This window comes from Pipra filicauda, unplaced genomic scaffold (assembly GCF_003945595.2).
Source record: "Pipra filicauda isolate LSUMZ 115617 unplaced genomic scaffold, ASM394559v2 scaffold157_size4220110_pilon, whole genome shotgun sequence".
NCBI classification, from domain to species: domain Eukaryota; kingdom Metazoa; phylum Chordata; class Aves; order Passeriformes; family Pipridae; genus Pipra; species Pipra filicauda.
The window spans coordinates 2,514,781-2,528,723 of NW_024104073.1; the positions used below are offsets into that span (position 1 = coordinate 2,514,781).

General features: G+C 44.9%; 1 protein-coding gene across 1 annotated transcript; it reads right to left on the reverse strand.

Annotated features, from left to right (window-relative positions):
• Positions 1–6,167: 6,167 nt before the first annotated feature.
• LOC113994031 (endogenous retrovirus group K member 8 Gag polyprotein-like) lies at positions 6,168–8,087 on the reverse strand. The gene has a single exon (XM_027732687.2). The coding sequence runs from the start codon at positions 8,085–8,087 to the stop codon at positions 6,168–6,170; it is 1,920 nt and encodes a 639-aa protein (XP_027588488.2).
• Between the last annotated feature and the right edge of the window lie 5,856 nt (positions 8,088–13,943).

Below are 13,943 nucleotides of genomic sequence, written 5' to 3' on the forward strand. Positions count from 1 at the left end.
GGGGGGGGGGGGGAATTACACTCTTTTTTATGCTGTTTAGATGTTGCTTAAAAGTTTTTAAGTATCTGAGGAATCAAAGGTCATTTGAGGGTTAGATGTGGTAGTGGAAAAATATCTGGCTGGCATAGTCCATGGAATGTGTTGCAATGGCTTTGAAAAACTCTGGAAATCCAAAGCTGAGGAATTTTATAGAAATCAAGGAGTTATTGGCAAAATTTTTGACAGAAGACAGCTCAGTGGAAATATCCTCATCCCGAAAAACTCCTGATGACATTTCTGGCTCATTTGTTTTTATTGCATGGCAATAGACTGACATCTAGTGGGTATTGTCCTCTCAGGAATGCTGGGACTAACCAGGACTATGAAGAAATTGTCTGATCTAATCTTTTTTTAATTTATTTTTTAATGGAAAAGTATACTTTTGACTAGACAAAAACTTTCCTGGAAATTTTTCTATTGCTTTTTCATAGGAAACCACAATTCTTTCATCATTTGCCATTTTTGGCTGAAACCTAACTTTGTTTTCTTTTTCATTTTTTTTAATTAAATTCTAATTTTTTAAGTTTCACATTGAAATTTTATAAGCTGCTATGCCGCAACCCGCAGGGATAAAGGATAGGGTCACAGCACTGCAATAAGGGTTCTCACACGATTGAAGGTGAGGGAAGCAATGCCAACGTTTATTAGAAGGGCAACAACTTATATAGGGTTTAACAAGGGGTGGAACTTAGGCTAGGGAGGAGCATGGGATTGACAACCAGGGAAGTATGGTGATTGGGCAGCTGGGTCAGGAGAGGAGGGGTTTGGACATCTCCGGGGGAAAGGACCAATGGGAGCTACCTCTGCACTGCACCAAAATCTAGCCAATGGCAGGCAGAGGAGCGGGAAAACAGGGGAAAGGCGGGAAAACCTGAGGGAAGAAGAAGGGGACAATATGGTGGACAAAATTTTAAAACAACAACTGGGGTACATAAAACTGTATAACATCACAACAATAAGCTGGGGAGTAACTGGGGTGCAACAGGCGTAATCGGTGGGTGTCATAATAAGTATTATTTGTCCAGTCCGGTATTTCTAAGTCCAGTTAGGGGTTATAAATTTTTCTCCACGCTTCATAGCGTTTCCACTCCTCCTTGTCTCCAACATCTCCCCCTTCTTTATTTCTTTGCGCGGTTGTTAGGTTGGCCTCGATGGTTTTCATCAACATCCTCCGCAGACAAACCACTAGACAGGGTAATAAAACACAAACAGACACCGAACCAAAAAGAAACAGAGCAGCTAACATGACGAGTTTCTTTGTCCATGAGGGAAAATTTGGCATCTGAATCCAATCAAAGAGGCTGTCGAGCCCGCCTCCTCTGTCCTGATGAATCTCCCGGACCAATCCCTTGAGCTGGTTGATACTTTGATGTATGGATTCGGAATGGTCCGAGAAATTCATACAGCACATTCCCTCAAATTCCTGGCACCCGTGACCGTGTGCCAGGAGAAGGAAGTCAATGGCTGCTCGATTTTGCAAAGATACCTCTTTTAGCTTCTGGGTGTCCTCAAGCAGGCCCTCTATCGCCTGGGTGGTAGCGTTCGCCTCCTTGGTCAACCAGCAGCCAAGGTGCGTGAGGAGAGAGAGGGCATGCGCTGTCCCTATCCCGGGGATAGGAAAAGACGCCCAGAAGTTCTTCACCCTGGACCAAATATGGATGTTGGAATCACAGTCCTCGGGGAAGGGCAGAGGAGTTGGCCAATACTGTGGCCTTCCAAGATTCATATGAGGTGCAGGGAGAGAATTTTGCATCCGAATCTGTTCTGGCTCAGGGAGGGTTTTAGAAATAACTACTGGTTTGGAAGCAGCGGGTTTGGGAGCAACAGGTTTAGGAAAACGAAGAGGGGCGCCCATAGAAAATGAAAGGGACCTTTTGGCTCTTTGTTTTGGGTGTACCAATTGATTCTCAAAATAGAATTTAGCCGGATTAAACAAAGCGAGTTTTCCTACTGTGCAAGGACCTCCCTCCGGGTAGGCCCTAATTCCAGGCCATGCCCGATCCCCGCACAGTAGGAAAAATCCCTTGGGGAGCCTCATATTACGTGGGATGTGCTCGGTGGGTATGGTGGTGGCCACCGAGCCATTGCACCACGGGGAATGTGTCCCTTTATAGATGGGCTTATATGCAGTGACATTAAGAGGGGTAAACAAAACAGGTTGGGTGTACCGATGGAAAATGATGCATGCAGTGGAAGGGAGTGAACCTAAAAGATCGATTTCCTGAAAAGGAACATCTGCGAAGGTAAGTGATGATATGGCTTGCGCCATATTAGGGGAGTTTAGTTCTAGGGGTCCCTGGGTCCGCGTCTGTGTCACAAACGCGGGCCATTCGGATGGAGTGACAGGGATCCCAATCAAACATGTTTTGAAAGGGCTGTCTGCGCTGGTCGAGGCTAGGCACAGGGTATCGGTGCCCGTAGCCTTGGCCAGCGTTACCCAGAGATTTTGATCGGGCTGGTTCATCCACCCTTGAAGCGGGATGGTTGTCGCGGGATGGACGATCGCAGCCATAAGGAGGATCCGCAGGAGAAGTAGTATTCGAAGCATGGTCTCTTCTTAAGTGGTAGTTGTCGTCGATTCTCTGAAGATCTTTACTCGTCGGGCAGGGACCCACTTTGGCCCGTCAGGACCTGCAACGCAAGCGTAGCCCTTCCCCCAGGTGATTAAGGGGAAAGGGCCCGTCCATTTTTCTGTTAGTGGGTCCCGGAATAACACTTTGGCTTTCTGATCAGTCAGAGCCGATGTTGTGGCTCTGAAATGGCGATCTACAGGACTTTTGCCTGCGCGAGTTTCCGTATCCTCCATCATGTTGAGAAAGTTAAGAACATACATAACTTTCTCTAATTTTTCTTGGGGGGAGAGGCCAATACTCCCCCCTTTCTGTTTTTTAAGCATGTTCTTAACATTTTGGTGCGCACGTTCCACAATACCTTGCCCTGTGGGGTTGTGGGGAATCCCTGTGGTATGTTGTATTCCCCACTGTTCAAAAAACCTCTTCGTGTCTGCAGACACATAGGAGGGTCCATTATCGGTCTTGATCTGCGTTGGAACTCCCATCCTTGCGAATGCAGACAGGAAGTGTTTTTTGACGTGACTACTCCTCTCTCCAGGATGCGCGGTGGCCACAATCATTTTAGAGAATGTGTCAATAGACACATGTACATATTTTAGCTTCCCAAATTCGGCCACATGGGTTACATCTGACTGCCAGATCTCCAGGGGCGACAAACCCCTTGGGTTTGTCCCCTCTGGGACGACCGGTGTAAGTGTTTGGCAGTCAGCGCAAGCCTTTAAAATTTCCTTTGCTTGAGATAATTTGAGTCCGAATTGCTTTTGCAGCGATCGGAAAAAAGAAGAGGAGAAGAAAGGCGGGGCATGTACATGGGGTGGAAAAACGGAATCGGAATGAGAGTAGTATCGCGGGGGATAGATAGGTATTGAGTGAGACAGAAGAGTATAGGGGTGGGGGAAAAAAGACAGGTTACAACACGAATAGGCAATGCCATATGGAAACAGTGGGGCGCCGTAAGTGGAACAATTCGCGCGAGCCGGGACAGAACACAACACGGAACAGGCGGGATTGGGTGTTGACTAGGCGTGGAAGAGGAGGAAGGGAGCATGTACAAGCGAGAGGGTAGGAGTAGAGGGGCGAGGAGCCGAATTCGCGTCGTTATACTAGAACAGATAATGTGTGTGTAAAATAAGGGCATAGAGAAACCAAATCTGGTTACATAACAGGCGATGCCGAGGATCGTTGTATAATAGGAGTATCTTCATTCTTCTTGGACCACAGCGCGGTACCGATCTCCCAACATAAACCATAGGCATCGGTACCGAATCAGACACGATGTTTATTGGCTCACCACTGAAAATTTGGAAGGCGCGTACAACTGCCGAGAGTTCCACAATCTGAGGAGAACCTTGAACTTTGTGGATATTTTGACGCCAATCACCGTTTTCTCTCCACACTATTACGGCGTTCCCGGTTCTCCCCGAGCCATCGGTAAAAATAGTTTTTGCGTTTGGAATTGGATTTTCAGATTGCATAATTTTGAGCCGAATTGGAAGATGCATTAATCTCTGAATAAATGGGCACGCCGGGAGATGTAACCGAATCTCTCCCGGGTAGCCCCCGATGGCTATTTGAAAATCAGTGGAGGTCTGCAGCAGTTGGTCTAGGTGCTCAGAAGTTAGTGGGAGGTAAATGAAACCTGGCTCTTCCCCACTAAGTTCTAAGCACCTAGTGCGACCTTTTGATATTATTTTCCCAATCATTTCAATTAAAGTGGTGATGGTTTTACCGAATTGATGAGGGAGGAACATCCACTCCCACAAGCAAAAGTCTTTGTAGTCGCCGGTGAATTGCCCCAGGAGGGCTAACGGTTGTCTTTGTTCTTTTATGACTACCAAGGAGGATGGCAGTCCCTCCATCCTCCTGCATGATTGTCTTTCGGAGATTTTCTTTTCAACAGTAGCAAGGGAGTCAAAGGCTTCAGATGCTAAATAACGTGGGGAGGACAGATCAGCGTCACCTCGCAGCAGCTCGAAAAGGGGGTGCAGATCTCCTGTTGTGATCCCCAATACAGGTCGGATCCAATTGATCGCACCCAGTAGCTTTTGGAGGTCGTTCAAAGTTCGGACATTTCTGTCAATCGTTACGGATTGAGGTCTGATATTTTTGGCATTAATTTGGAGTCCGAGATACCTCCAAGGTGCTTCCCTTTGCACTTTCTCAGGGGAGATCTCCAATCCATTATTTTTTAATGCCGCGATTGTGGAATTTAAGGTTTCATCAACTGCCAATTGATTTTTGGCGCAGATCAATACATCATCCATATAATGGAAGATGATTGACTGCGGATATTGCGACCGAATTGGCCTCAACACCTCTGCCACAAACATCTGGCAGAGAGTTGGGGAATTTTTCATCCCCTGGGGAAGCACACGCCACTGGAACCTGCGGTGAGGTTCACAAGAGTTGATAGCAGGGACAGAAAAAGCGAAACGGACCGAATCAGCCGGATTAAGGAATATGTGAAAAAAACAGTCCTTTATATCAATCACCACTAGGGGCCATTCAGCAGGGAGCATGGATGGTGAAGGCATTCCCTGCTGGAGGGCTCCCATTGGCTCTAGGACTTCATTTACTTTGCGCAGGTCCTGGAGAAATCTCCAGGAACCTGAGGATTTTTGGATCACGAACACTGGAGTGTTCCAGGGACTGGTGGAAGACTCCAAGTGTCCTTTTTCTAGTTCCTGATTGACCAAATTATTGAGAATTTGCAGCTTTTTTGTTGGTAGGGGCCACTGATCAACCCAGACTGGCGTATCGGTCTTCCAGCTCAGTCTGGGGAGCTGCTTCACTTCAGTGACCCCACCTAAAAATTTTCTTCTGGAGTCAGGGTGCCCAATTTGAGCTCCCACTGCTCCATTGCGTCCCGTCCCCACAAAGTGACTGGAATATTCAACACATACGGTTGGAGGGACGCTGGTCTACCCTCTGGCCCGTAGATGGTCAAAACTTCCCGACTCCTGACGGGGTGCTGCGTTCCCCCCACACCGCTCACACGGACGTAGGCTGTCTGAGCTGGCCACGCGTGTGGCCAGTCTCTGGAGGCAATGATGGTCACGTCCGCCCCCGTGTCGAGGAGGCCCTCCACCTTGATTCGCTGTGGTCTTTTGGGCTGCGGATAGTAAATAAAACATGTTAGGAGTGGGCGAGATGACTTTACAGTGGTGGTCCATAGGACCTCCCTTTCTGCTTCCTGCCTCTTCTCCTCATCCGCCGACAAGACACACAGCAGGTCTTCAGTGGAGACCATCTTCGCCACGGGGAAGCGGTCCTCCAGCTGTACGGGGGGAAGATGCACAGTTAGACAAACGGCAATGTTGTTATTTGTCAAGCCCGTCAGGAGAGTGGGAACAACTACAATTCCCTTGCTAACTGCTGAAAAGTGTGACGTTATTAAATAAGTTAGGTCGGGGTCAACAGGGCCAGATGGTATGACCCTTGCAAGCTGTTCATAAGAACTTAAGTGTGTCGATGGATGTATGGCATGTAGGACAATCCATGGGAGGGTTTTACACTGTTCCCGAGTAGGAACAGGGTCTGCTGGGGGCAGTCGAGTTACGGGGTAGCTGGGCGCGACTGGCGCAAGATGGGATGGGGGGCAACTTGTGTCATCGCGCCCCCCCGGGCGCTCAGCTCCCCGTTTCCCGACTGCTCGCAGGGACAGTGACTTAGGTTGGGCATAGACGAGAAAGTCACCTTTTTACGGAGCCTGGGAGATGGTTTTGGGGAAAGGGGTTCACCATTAACATTGGTTTTGGACCTGCAATTGGCAGTCCAATGGCGTCCCTTCCCACACCTCCGACATAGTGTGTTTGGTAAGTTGGGCTCCGACCGGTATTTTGGGCAGTGTTTTCTGAAGTGCCCTTTTTCCCCGCATTCAAAGCAATGTTGGGGCCCCGAGAAAGCAGCAGCCATTACCCGTGCTTTGTTGGCGTTGGAGTAGACGTTTTTACACGCCTCTATCATTTCCAACAGGGTGGGATCTTTAAGCATTTTCAAAACTCTCTGGCAGTCCTCGTTTGCCTTTTCAATCACTAGCCGATTAAATAAAATTTCTTGGGATTCTTTCTGTTGGACCTGCCGAGCAATTGCCTCTTTGAGCCTTGTAATAAAGTCAACAAAAGGCTCCTTGGTTCCTTGATTTATCAGGGTAAAAGAGGGCGCTTGCACATAGGCATCCGCCACTCTTTTAACCGCTTCTAAGGCCAATTCTTTGGTGGTGTTCAATAATTTGGGGTCTAATCGAGTCTGATCCCCCCTGTTGGAATAATTTCCCTCGCCATAGAGCATGTCAATGGCCTGCCTGGTTGGAATCCCCCTTCTCTCCATCTTTTCGTTGACAAAGGCAACGATTCTTTTTTTCCATTCAGCCTCGAAAACCGAGGCTTGAACGGTTGTGAAAAGACCTCCTATGACGGCCCGAATATCATAGGGGATTAGCGTATACGCGAGGAAGAAGGATTCCAAGAGGCCTATAGTGAACGGGGCCCCCAACCCATATTCCACGATTGCCTTTTTTATGTCCTTCAACATAGGGTAGGACACCGGTCTCCACTCGGGGGGTTTCCCCTCCTCGTAATAGACCGGAAATGCCCTTAGGAATTCAACGTCCTGGGCTCGCGCCGCTTCCTCCCGGAAGGCCTCCCAAATATCCGGAACGGAAGACTGCCTTTCCGGGGAACGCGGCGCCCACCCATCATCATAATCGGAGTCCCGGTGAGCGGGGTAGGCCCTGGTGCCATGGGGCCTATGGGCGCGGCCATCTTTCCGGAAGACCGGCTTGGCCTTTGCCCTGGCCCCGCCCACTACTTCCTGCCGGTGACGTGCAGGGGACGCGTCCGGGGAGGAGACTGGAGTGGCGGAAGTGGGCGTGTCGGGAGACGCGTCGGGGGAGGGACTTCTCGCGCCACGAGTGGGAGGAGAGGGAGGCGGACCACGGGGTGGAGCTACGGGGGCCCGCCTCTTCTTTTCCCGCGCTGATTTTCCGCGCTCTTCACCCTCCCCCCTTCTCTCTTGGTGACGCTGGGGTCCCTCCTCGCCGCCATTTTGTGATCGACGCTTTCCTCTGCCGCGCTCCCTCCCGCCATCTTCTAAGGTGGTGTCCGTATGTGTGTCCTCCCCGCCATTTTGAGTATCATTAGAGTCCATTTTAATGTCCATGTCCTTGGTTGTGTCTTGAGTGAGGCTGGTGTTCGCATTCATCATTTGGTGCTGTAGCACCATCAGAATGAGCCTCCAAGCAATTAATGCTTCCTTGGCTAATTTTCCGCCTCTGTCAGAGTCCCGCCACAAATTGTAACCTAGGGCTTGCCATTTTTCTAAGGAGATGTTGTCATAGATGGCAAAGCCCTGGCGGTCCAGCCACCTCGCTAACGCCTTAGCTGATTTTTTATCGAGCGGGTGGCCGTGTTCAATGACAAAGTCTTTGAGGCGTCTGTAGACGAACTTTTGAGAGGTGGAGAGTGTCAAACCCATGGTGTTTTACAGGGACACTCTCCGATGTTATTCCTCTCTTAAAAAATAAAATATGGGGTATGAAGTGAAGGGTAGGTGTTAGGGATGTCCCTCGAGGCTCACCTGTCTGGTGCGCGGCCCACACGACCGTCGGGGTCTGTAGCCGTCTGCTGCTCGAAGGAGGGTTGGCGGAGCAGTCGTCCCTCTTGACGCCGCCTGAGCCCAGGTGATAGCACGGGAGTTCCCTTGATACAAGGGACCTTCAACCGTGCCCCACGTTGGGCGCCACTTGCCGCAACCCGCAGGGATAAAGGATAGGGTTGAGCACTGCAATAAGGGTTCTCACACGATTGAAGGTGAGGGAAGCAATGCCAACTTTATTAGGTGGGTAACAACTTATATAAGGTTGGACAGGGGGTGGAACTTAGGCTAGGGAGGAGCATGGGATTGACAACCAGGGAAGTATGGCGATTGGGCAGCTGGGTCAGGAGAGGAGGGGTTTGGACATCTCCGGGGGAAAGGACCAATGGGAGCTACCTCTGCACTGCACCAAAACCTAGCCAATGGCAGGCAGAGGAGCGGGAAAGCAGGGAAAAGGCGGGAAACCTGAGGGAAGAAGAAGGGGACAATATGGTGGACAAAATTTTAAAACAGCAACTGGGGTACATAAAGCAGTGTAACATCACAACAATAAACTGGGGAGCAACTGGGGTACAACAGGCGTAATCGGTGGGTGTCATAATAAATATTATTTGTCCAGTCCGGTATTTTTAAGTCCAGTTAGGGGTTATAGATTTTTCTCCACGCTTCATAGCGTTTCCACTCCTCTTTGTCTCCAACACTTATGTTTTAACTCATGGGTGAAAATGTTGAATAACGCTGGATCTAATGTTGATCCCTGAGGAGCCTTCTAGGATCACTTCCATTTGATGATGATTTACCACTGACTAACTCTTTTTTGAGATTATGCATTTAACAAGTTTTGCATTCATCTACATTGTGCTCTGATGAACTTGCAGTATGTTATCAGCGATCTGAAACCAGATGCTAAAAGTATGCTAGTTACAGTGGCAGGAATTCTAAGCATTCATTGTGACAGAATAAAACACAGGTAATTGTTCAGGTTGTAAAGCAATGCATTTCCCTCATCTGTCAGCTGAAAATCTTTCCATAATGTGTTAAGTATTTCTAAAATATTTGTTCAAACAGAAATTTAGATGGTGTCTTTTCATAGCTGTGCAGGTAGTGCATATATTTCTCCATTTATGAAATAAATTTAGAAAGATTGAAATATTGAACAAGAAATTAAAAAACAACAACAACAACAAACAAACCACTTCTATTTTTTATGGTTCTAAACCATTTCTTTAACAGCAAAAGAAGGAGAGTAGCTGTTTGGGTCATCTCAGTCAATTCATTGGAAACTCATGCACAACACATTGAACAGCATGTGATCTTTTTCTTCTGTTCCAAATGGTGCATGCACGGATACTAAACAAGAACACTAATTCACTTTAGGATATTAGGACCAGAGAAGGGCTTTCGAATACAAATAGTACTAGAGTAATATGATTAACTTAAGCATACTCTGAGTAGAGTCAAAATTAGATATGACTTTCACACATTATCTGCAAATACTAAAGTTGCAAATCTTAATAATTTTAATTTCTAGTCTCTACCACTAAGGTATTTGCTTGGAATAGCATAATCACCCCTGAGACATCTTAATAAAAGAAAATTTCAAAATTCCGTAAATTGCTGAAAGTCTGGGCATTTAGAGTTGACTTTGTTACCTCACCAGAGCCGTCTTGGATACTGCAACAAATGCAAAGTCGCCAGAAATAAAACCCACAGAATTCCAACTTATGCTAATGAACTTTCTTTTAGAAGGTAGAAGCTGGTTACCAGCAGCATCATCTGCTGAGATAAAAGCAGTAAGTAACAGAAGCAGAAATAGAGGCAAGGTGAGATAAAATAGAATTGTATCCTTTAACACCCATATTTTCTATAGAATCAAAAATGTCAAAACAAGCTAGTGCAAAAAATTTCTGAAGGCACAAAATTATCATTAGTGGCCTTTTACAGTTGCTCACAGACTTTAAAATGATTGCATGGTAAAGATATACCTATTTCCATTAGAAAGTATTCCCTCAAAGAATCTGAAAATAGATGTGAACTTGCTTTTCTGAATGATCTCCTGACGAATAAAACCAGCAGTTTCTATATTGGGCTTTGCCAAAATGATGCCCTTATCAGGAACCTTAGAATCTTAGAGACTGATTGAAAGACATCCTAGCAAATTGATGTAGTTATTCACTGATTTTTCCTCCAGCCCAAACTTGCCTTAAGACAGCGCTGATGTGCTCAAATGGACCAGCAAGTATACTTCTAAATCCTCCTCTAACTTTCTTCCAGTTACTTAAGATCGCATATTTGTACTGTAGGACCTGTGCAAAGAATGATAAACCCTTAAAAAAATTCACACAACTTAGCTTTCATCAGATTACGGCACCTTAGCAACTAGAGTAATACTTTATCTATTTTCAGTGGGATTTGGTTCTCTTTATAGCACCCTTGAACTGACCCCGATAGCTGGTGTTTCTATCTTTTATCAGCCCTCAGTCTTTTGAATTGTCAGGTTACTGAGTCGTGAGAACCTGCCATCTTCACAGGTGTACCTAAACTTGCTTATCCCTGCCACCCAATTTGGGTCTTTAATAAAGTGCCAGAAAAGGTGCATCTAGGTCCTATCTGCTGTATTATGACATCAATCCCATAGGAGAATCGTAGTTGTAATCTGATAATGTTAACTTTATTTTCAACATGAATTTATGATAACTAAGTGCAATTTATAGCCTACATGCTGACACGGAATCCTTTTTTCCCCCCTTTTCTTCCTCTCCTCCCCCCTTCCCTGAGTTCTTCTTCAAAATGTGCACAGCATTCTCCACCCTTTCCTATTCACTGTCTGGGATCCTTCCATATAAATGACTCATCATAGAGAGGAGTGGTATTTTTGCCCTTTGTGGCATACACCTTCAGTGCAGTAGCTATGGATCTAAATAACAGGCAGCATGTTTTCAAGCACTTTTTTCTCTCAGGGCTTACGTGCTAAAATAGAAACCCAAGTCCACATGGTGATCGTATTTGCTACCTCAGGGACTAATTTTCTTTTACCTCCTTTATGTATTCCAAAGCTTCATTGCTATTATCCTCTTGCTCCCCATGCACTAACAAAAAGATTTTAATGTATTCATTATGCAAAATCTTGTCTTTTGTGACCTTTGCCAAGAGTGCCCCCAAAGGACTGGCCAGGCTTAATAAGCTCACAAATAAACTACGATGTCAGCCAAGGGCACTACTGGCCAATTGAGCCTGCACCATTGCCCTCTCCCCAAGTCCCCACTTCACACCTGAGATACCCCGAGGTGGGATAGCCAGGGTGTTGTCTGCCCTGGAAAACTGTTAATCCTTTCCAGCAGCTCCCAGCTAGGCAAACAATCCCCTTTGTGAAGGCTGGAACAACCACTCAGGCGATATTGCCTTTTGCTGCTTCTGAGATAGACTATGCCTTACTTTAAGTTCCTCTCTTTCCTCTCTCCTTGGCTACATTGTTTAATGCTTTCATTCTTCTTATTTCATTTATGTTATGTCCTGTAAAAGCTTTGTCATGGGCAAGCCAGCCGGGTCACTGAAGGAAAGGCACTCTCTCATCAGATCCCTGTGTTAGTCCATTTTCCTCCTGTCCAGAGTTATTGTCTAGGTTCTGTGGGGAAAACATCCACTTCTCCATTCAGTCATTGATGCTGTGGCAGATTATAGCAGCTTCTATCTGTTACGCAGTCAGGCAAAGAGAAGAGTAAGAGGCATATAGCAGCCTCTTCATTTTATATATAAAGATATATGTAGATAAAGGTATATAAGAACAGAGAATGACATAGCCAGTAAAAAATCTGAGTTTATTGGGGAAGAATATAAACTTTCAAAACTTTAAAAGCAATCATGCTCATAAAAAATAGATATCACAAATGTTAATGCAAATTATTAGTAAATCTGACCCTTCTACCCCACTATGACACACATTTAAAATTTATTATGGAACACATTCAGGGGAATAGCTTTAGGGAATTCATTGCTCATCTTTCTCTTTCTTCCTCTATCTCACACACTAGCAGTCTCCAGACAGCTTCTCTGAATTCTTCAGAAATACTGCCACTCTGACCTCTGTACCATAGATCCATTGACTTACTTCATTTGACTGTCTGGAGTGACAGCTAAGGTACTAGTACAACATGTTCTCACAACTTCCATGGCAATGTACACATCTTCTTTTCGGTTCACCTCTATATTATGATGCAGAATATCAGGACACAGATGGCTTAAGTAAAATATTTTTGAACTTTTGATGTTTTAATACATATAGCCTAAAAAAAAAAAGCATAAGCAAACCGTGGGCTTTAGTTAAAAGCAGAATTCATCATATAACACTTACGTAAGTTCTGTTTCTAAGATTGTGTCAAATAGGGAAGACTTTCAAACTAATGAAAAGTTTTAAGTATTGAACTGCCATTAACTGCAATGGGACTGGAATAATATCTTTTCACCCACGGGTTCTTTTTGGGGTTTTTTTTTGTTTTTTTTTTTTTTTTTTTTGGGGTTGGGCTCTTTTTATTATTTGACCAAGATATCCAGTCTGTTCCATGATTTATCTGAAAACTTGTCTGCTCTGGATTAATCTCAATTTAGAGATTGAAATAAATAAATACATAACAACCCTGAGATAATGACACTGCTTATTTTTTCAGAAATCAGCTAATAAACTTGAGACTATGTTTTCATAGATGCTGAAAATTCAGATAGTGTTATGGGTGCTCATCACTGTCAAAACCTAGTTCTTGACATTAAATCTCCCTTGATAACAATCTCATATACCTCTTCCTAGTACCATAACATCAAAACACCTTCTCCAATATTTTAAAGAAAGAAGCCCCCAGAACAAAACCTTAAAACCTTTATTCATTTTAGCAGGACTTTTACCAGGTTCTATTTTCAAACTTCAAGAAATATGTATTTGTTAGTACGACAGGGTAAGGCAATATCAGGAGAACACATTTACCATATGTGGAACTGGAGGAGAACCATTTATTCTTTTAATGTGCACTTCAGACACTCATGTTGGATACAGTAGGTAAAAATTATCTGTTCAGAAGCTCAGGAAGAAAAAAAATACCTTTCTTTGGCATTTGTGGAAAAGGCCTCCAAATGCCTTATTAAAATGAAATTAAAGCAAGGAAGATAGAAAGGTTAGAATGTTCATCAGGTTCTGGGAAGAGAAAAAAAAAGCCAGGAAAACAAAAGGCACTTATCAATAAATACAATAAACACCTATCCTGTATTACTGCAGTTAGTAAGTGCTAACAATGAGCCTCTGGCAGCAGCGAGGTGTGCAGACAAAAGGCCCTTGAGAAGTTGTACTGCTGCATGCCACATAATAGTTGAAATCTGTGAGTGTTTTTCAAGGTTAGGCACAAATAAAGCAAAATTTCTTTATTAAGGTTCCAAATTACTCATCTTCTCCTACATCTCAGTTCATTGTTGGGCTCTGAGTACTGTAACTGACCTTTGATAAACAGTCATTTCACCACAGTGATGAGACTACATAAAAACTAGCCTGCACAATATAATGCAGATTAACTGAGGGACATTCCTCCTCTTAAAAATAAGCCAGAGTGACACCAGAGAATTTGCTCATAATTTAGCTCGTTGCATGTGCACATATTCTTTGTGCCTGAAATTTCTTTCCAAAGAGATAATTTAAAAAATGAAGAAATGAGATACATTTATCAGGCAATTCTATATTTCCTTCAAAGGAAAGTC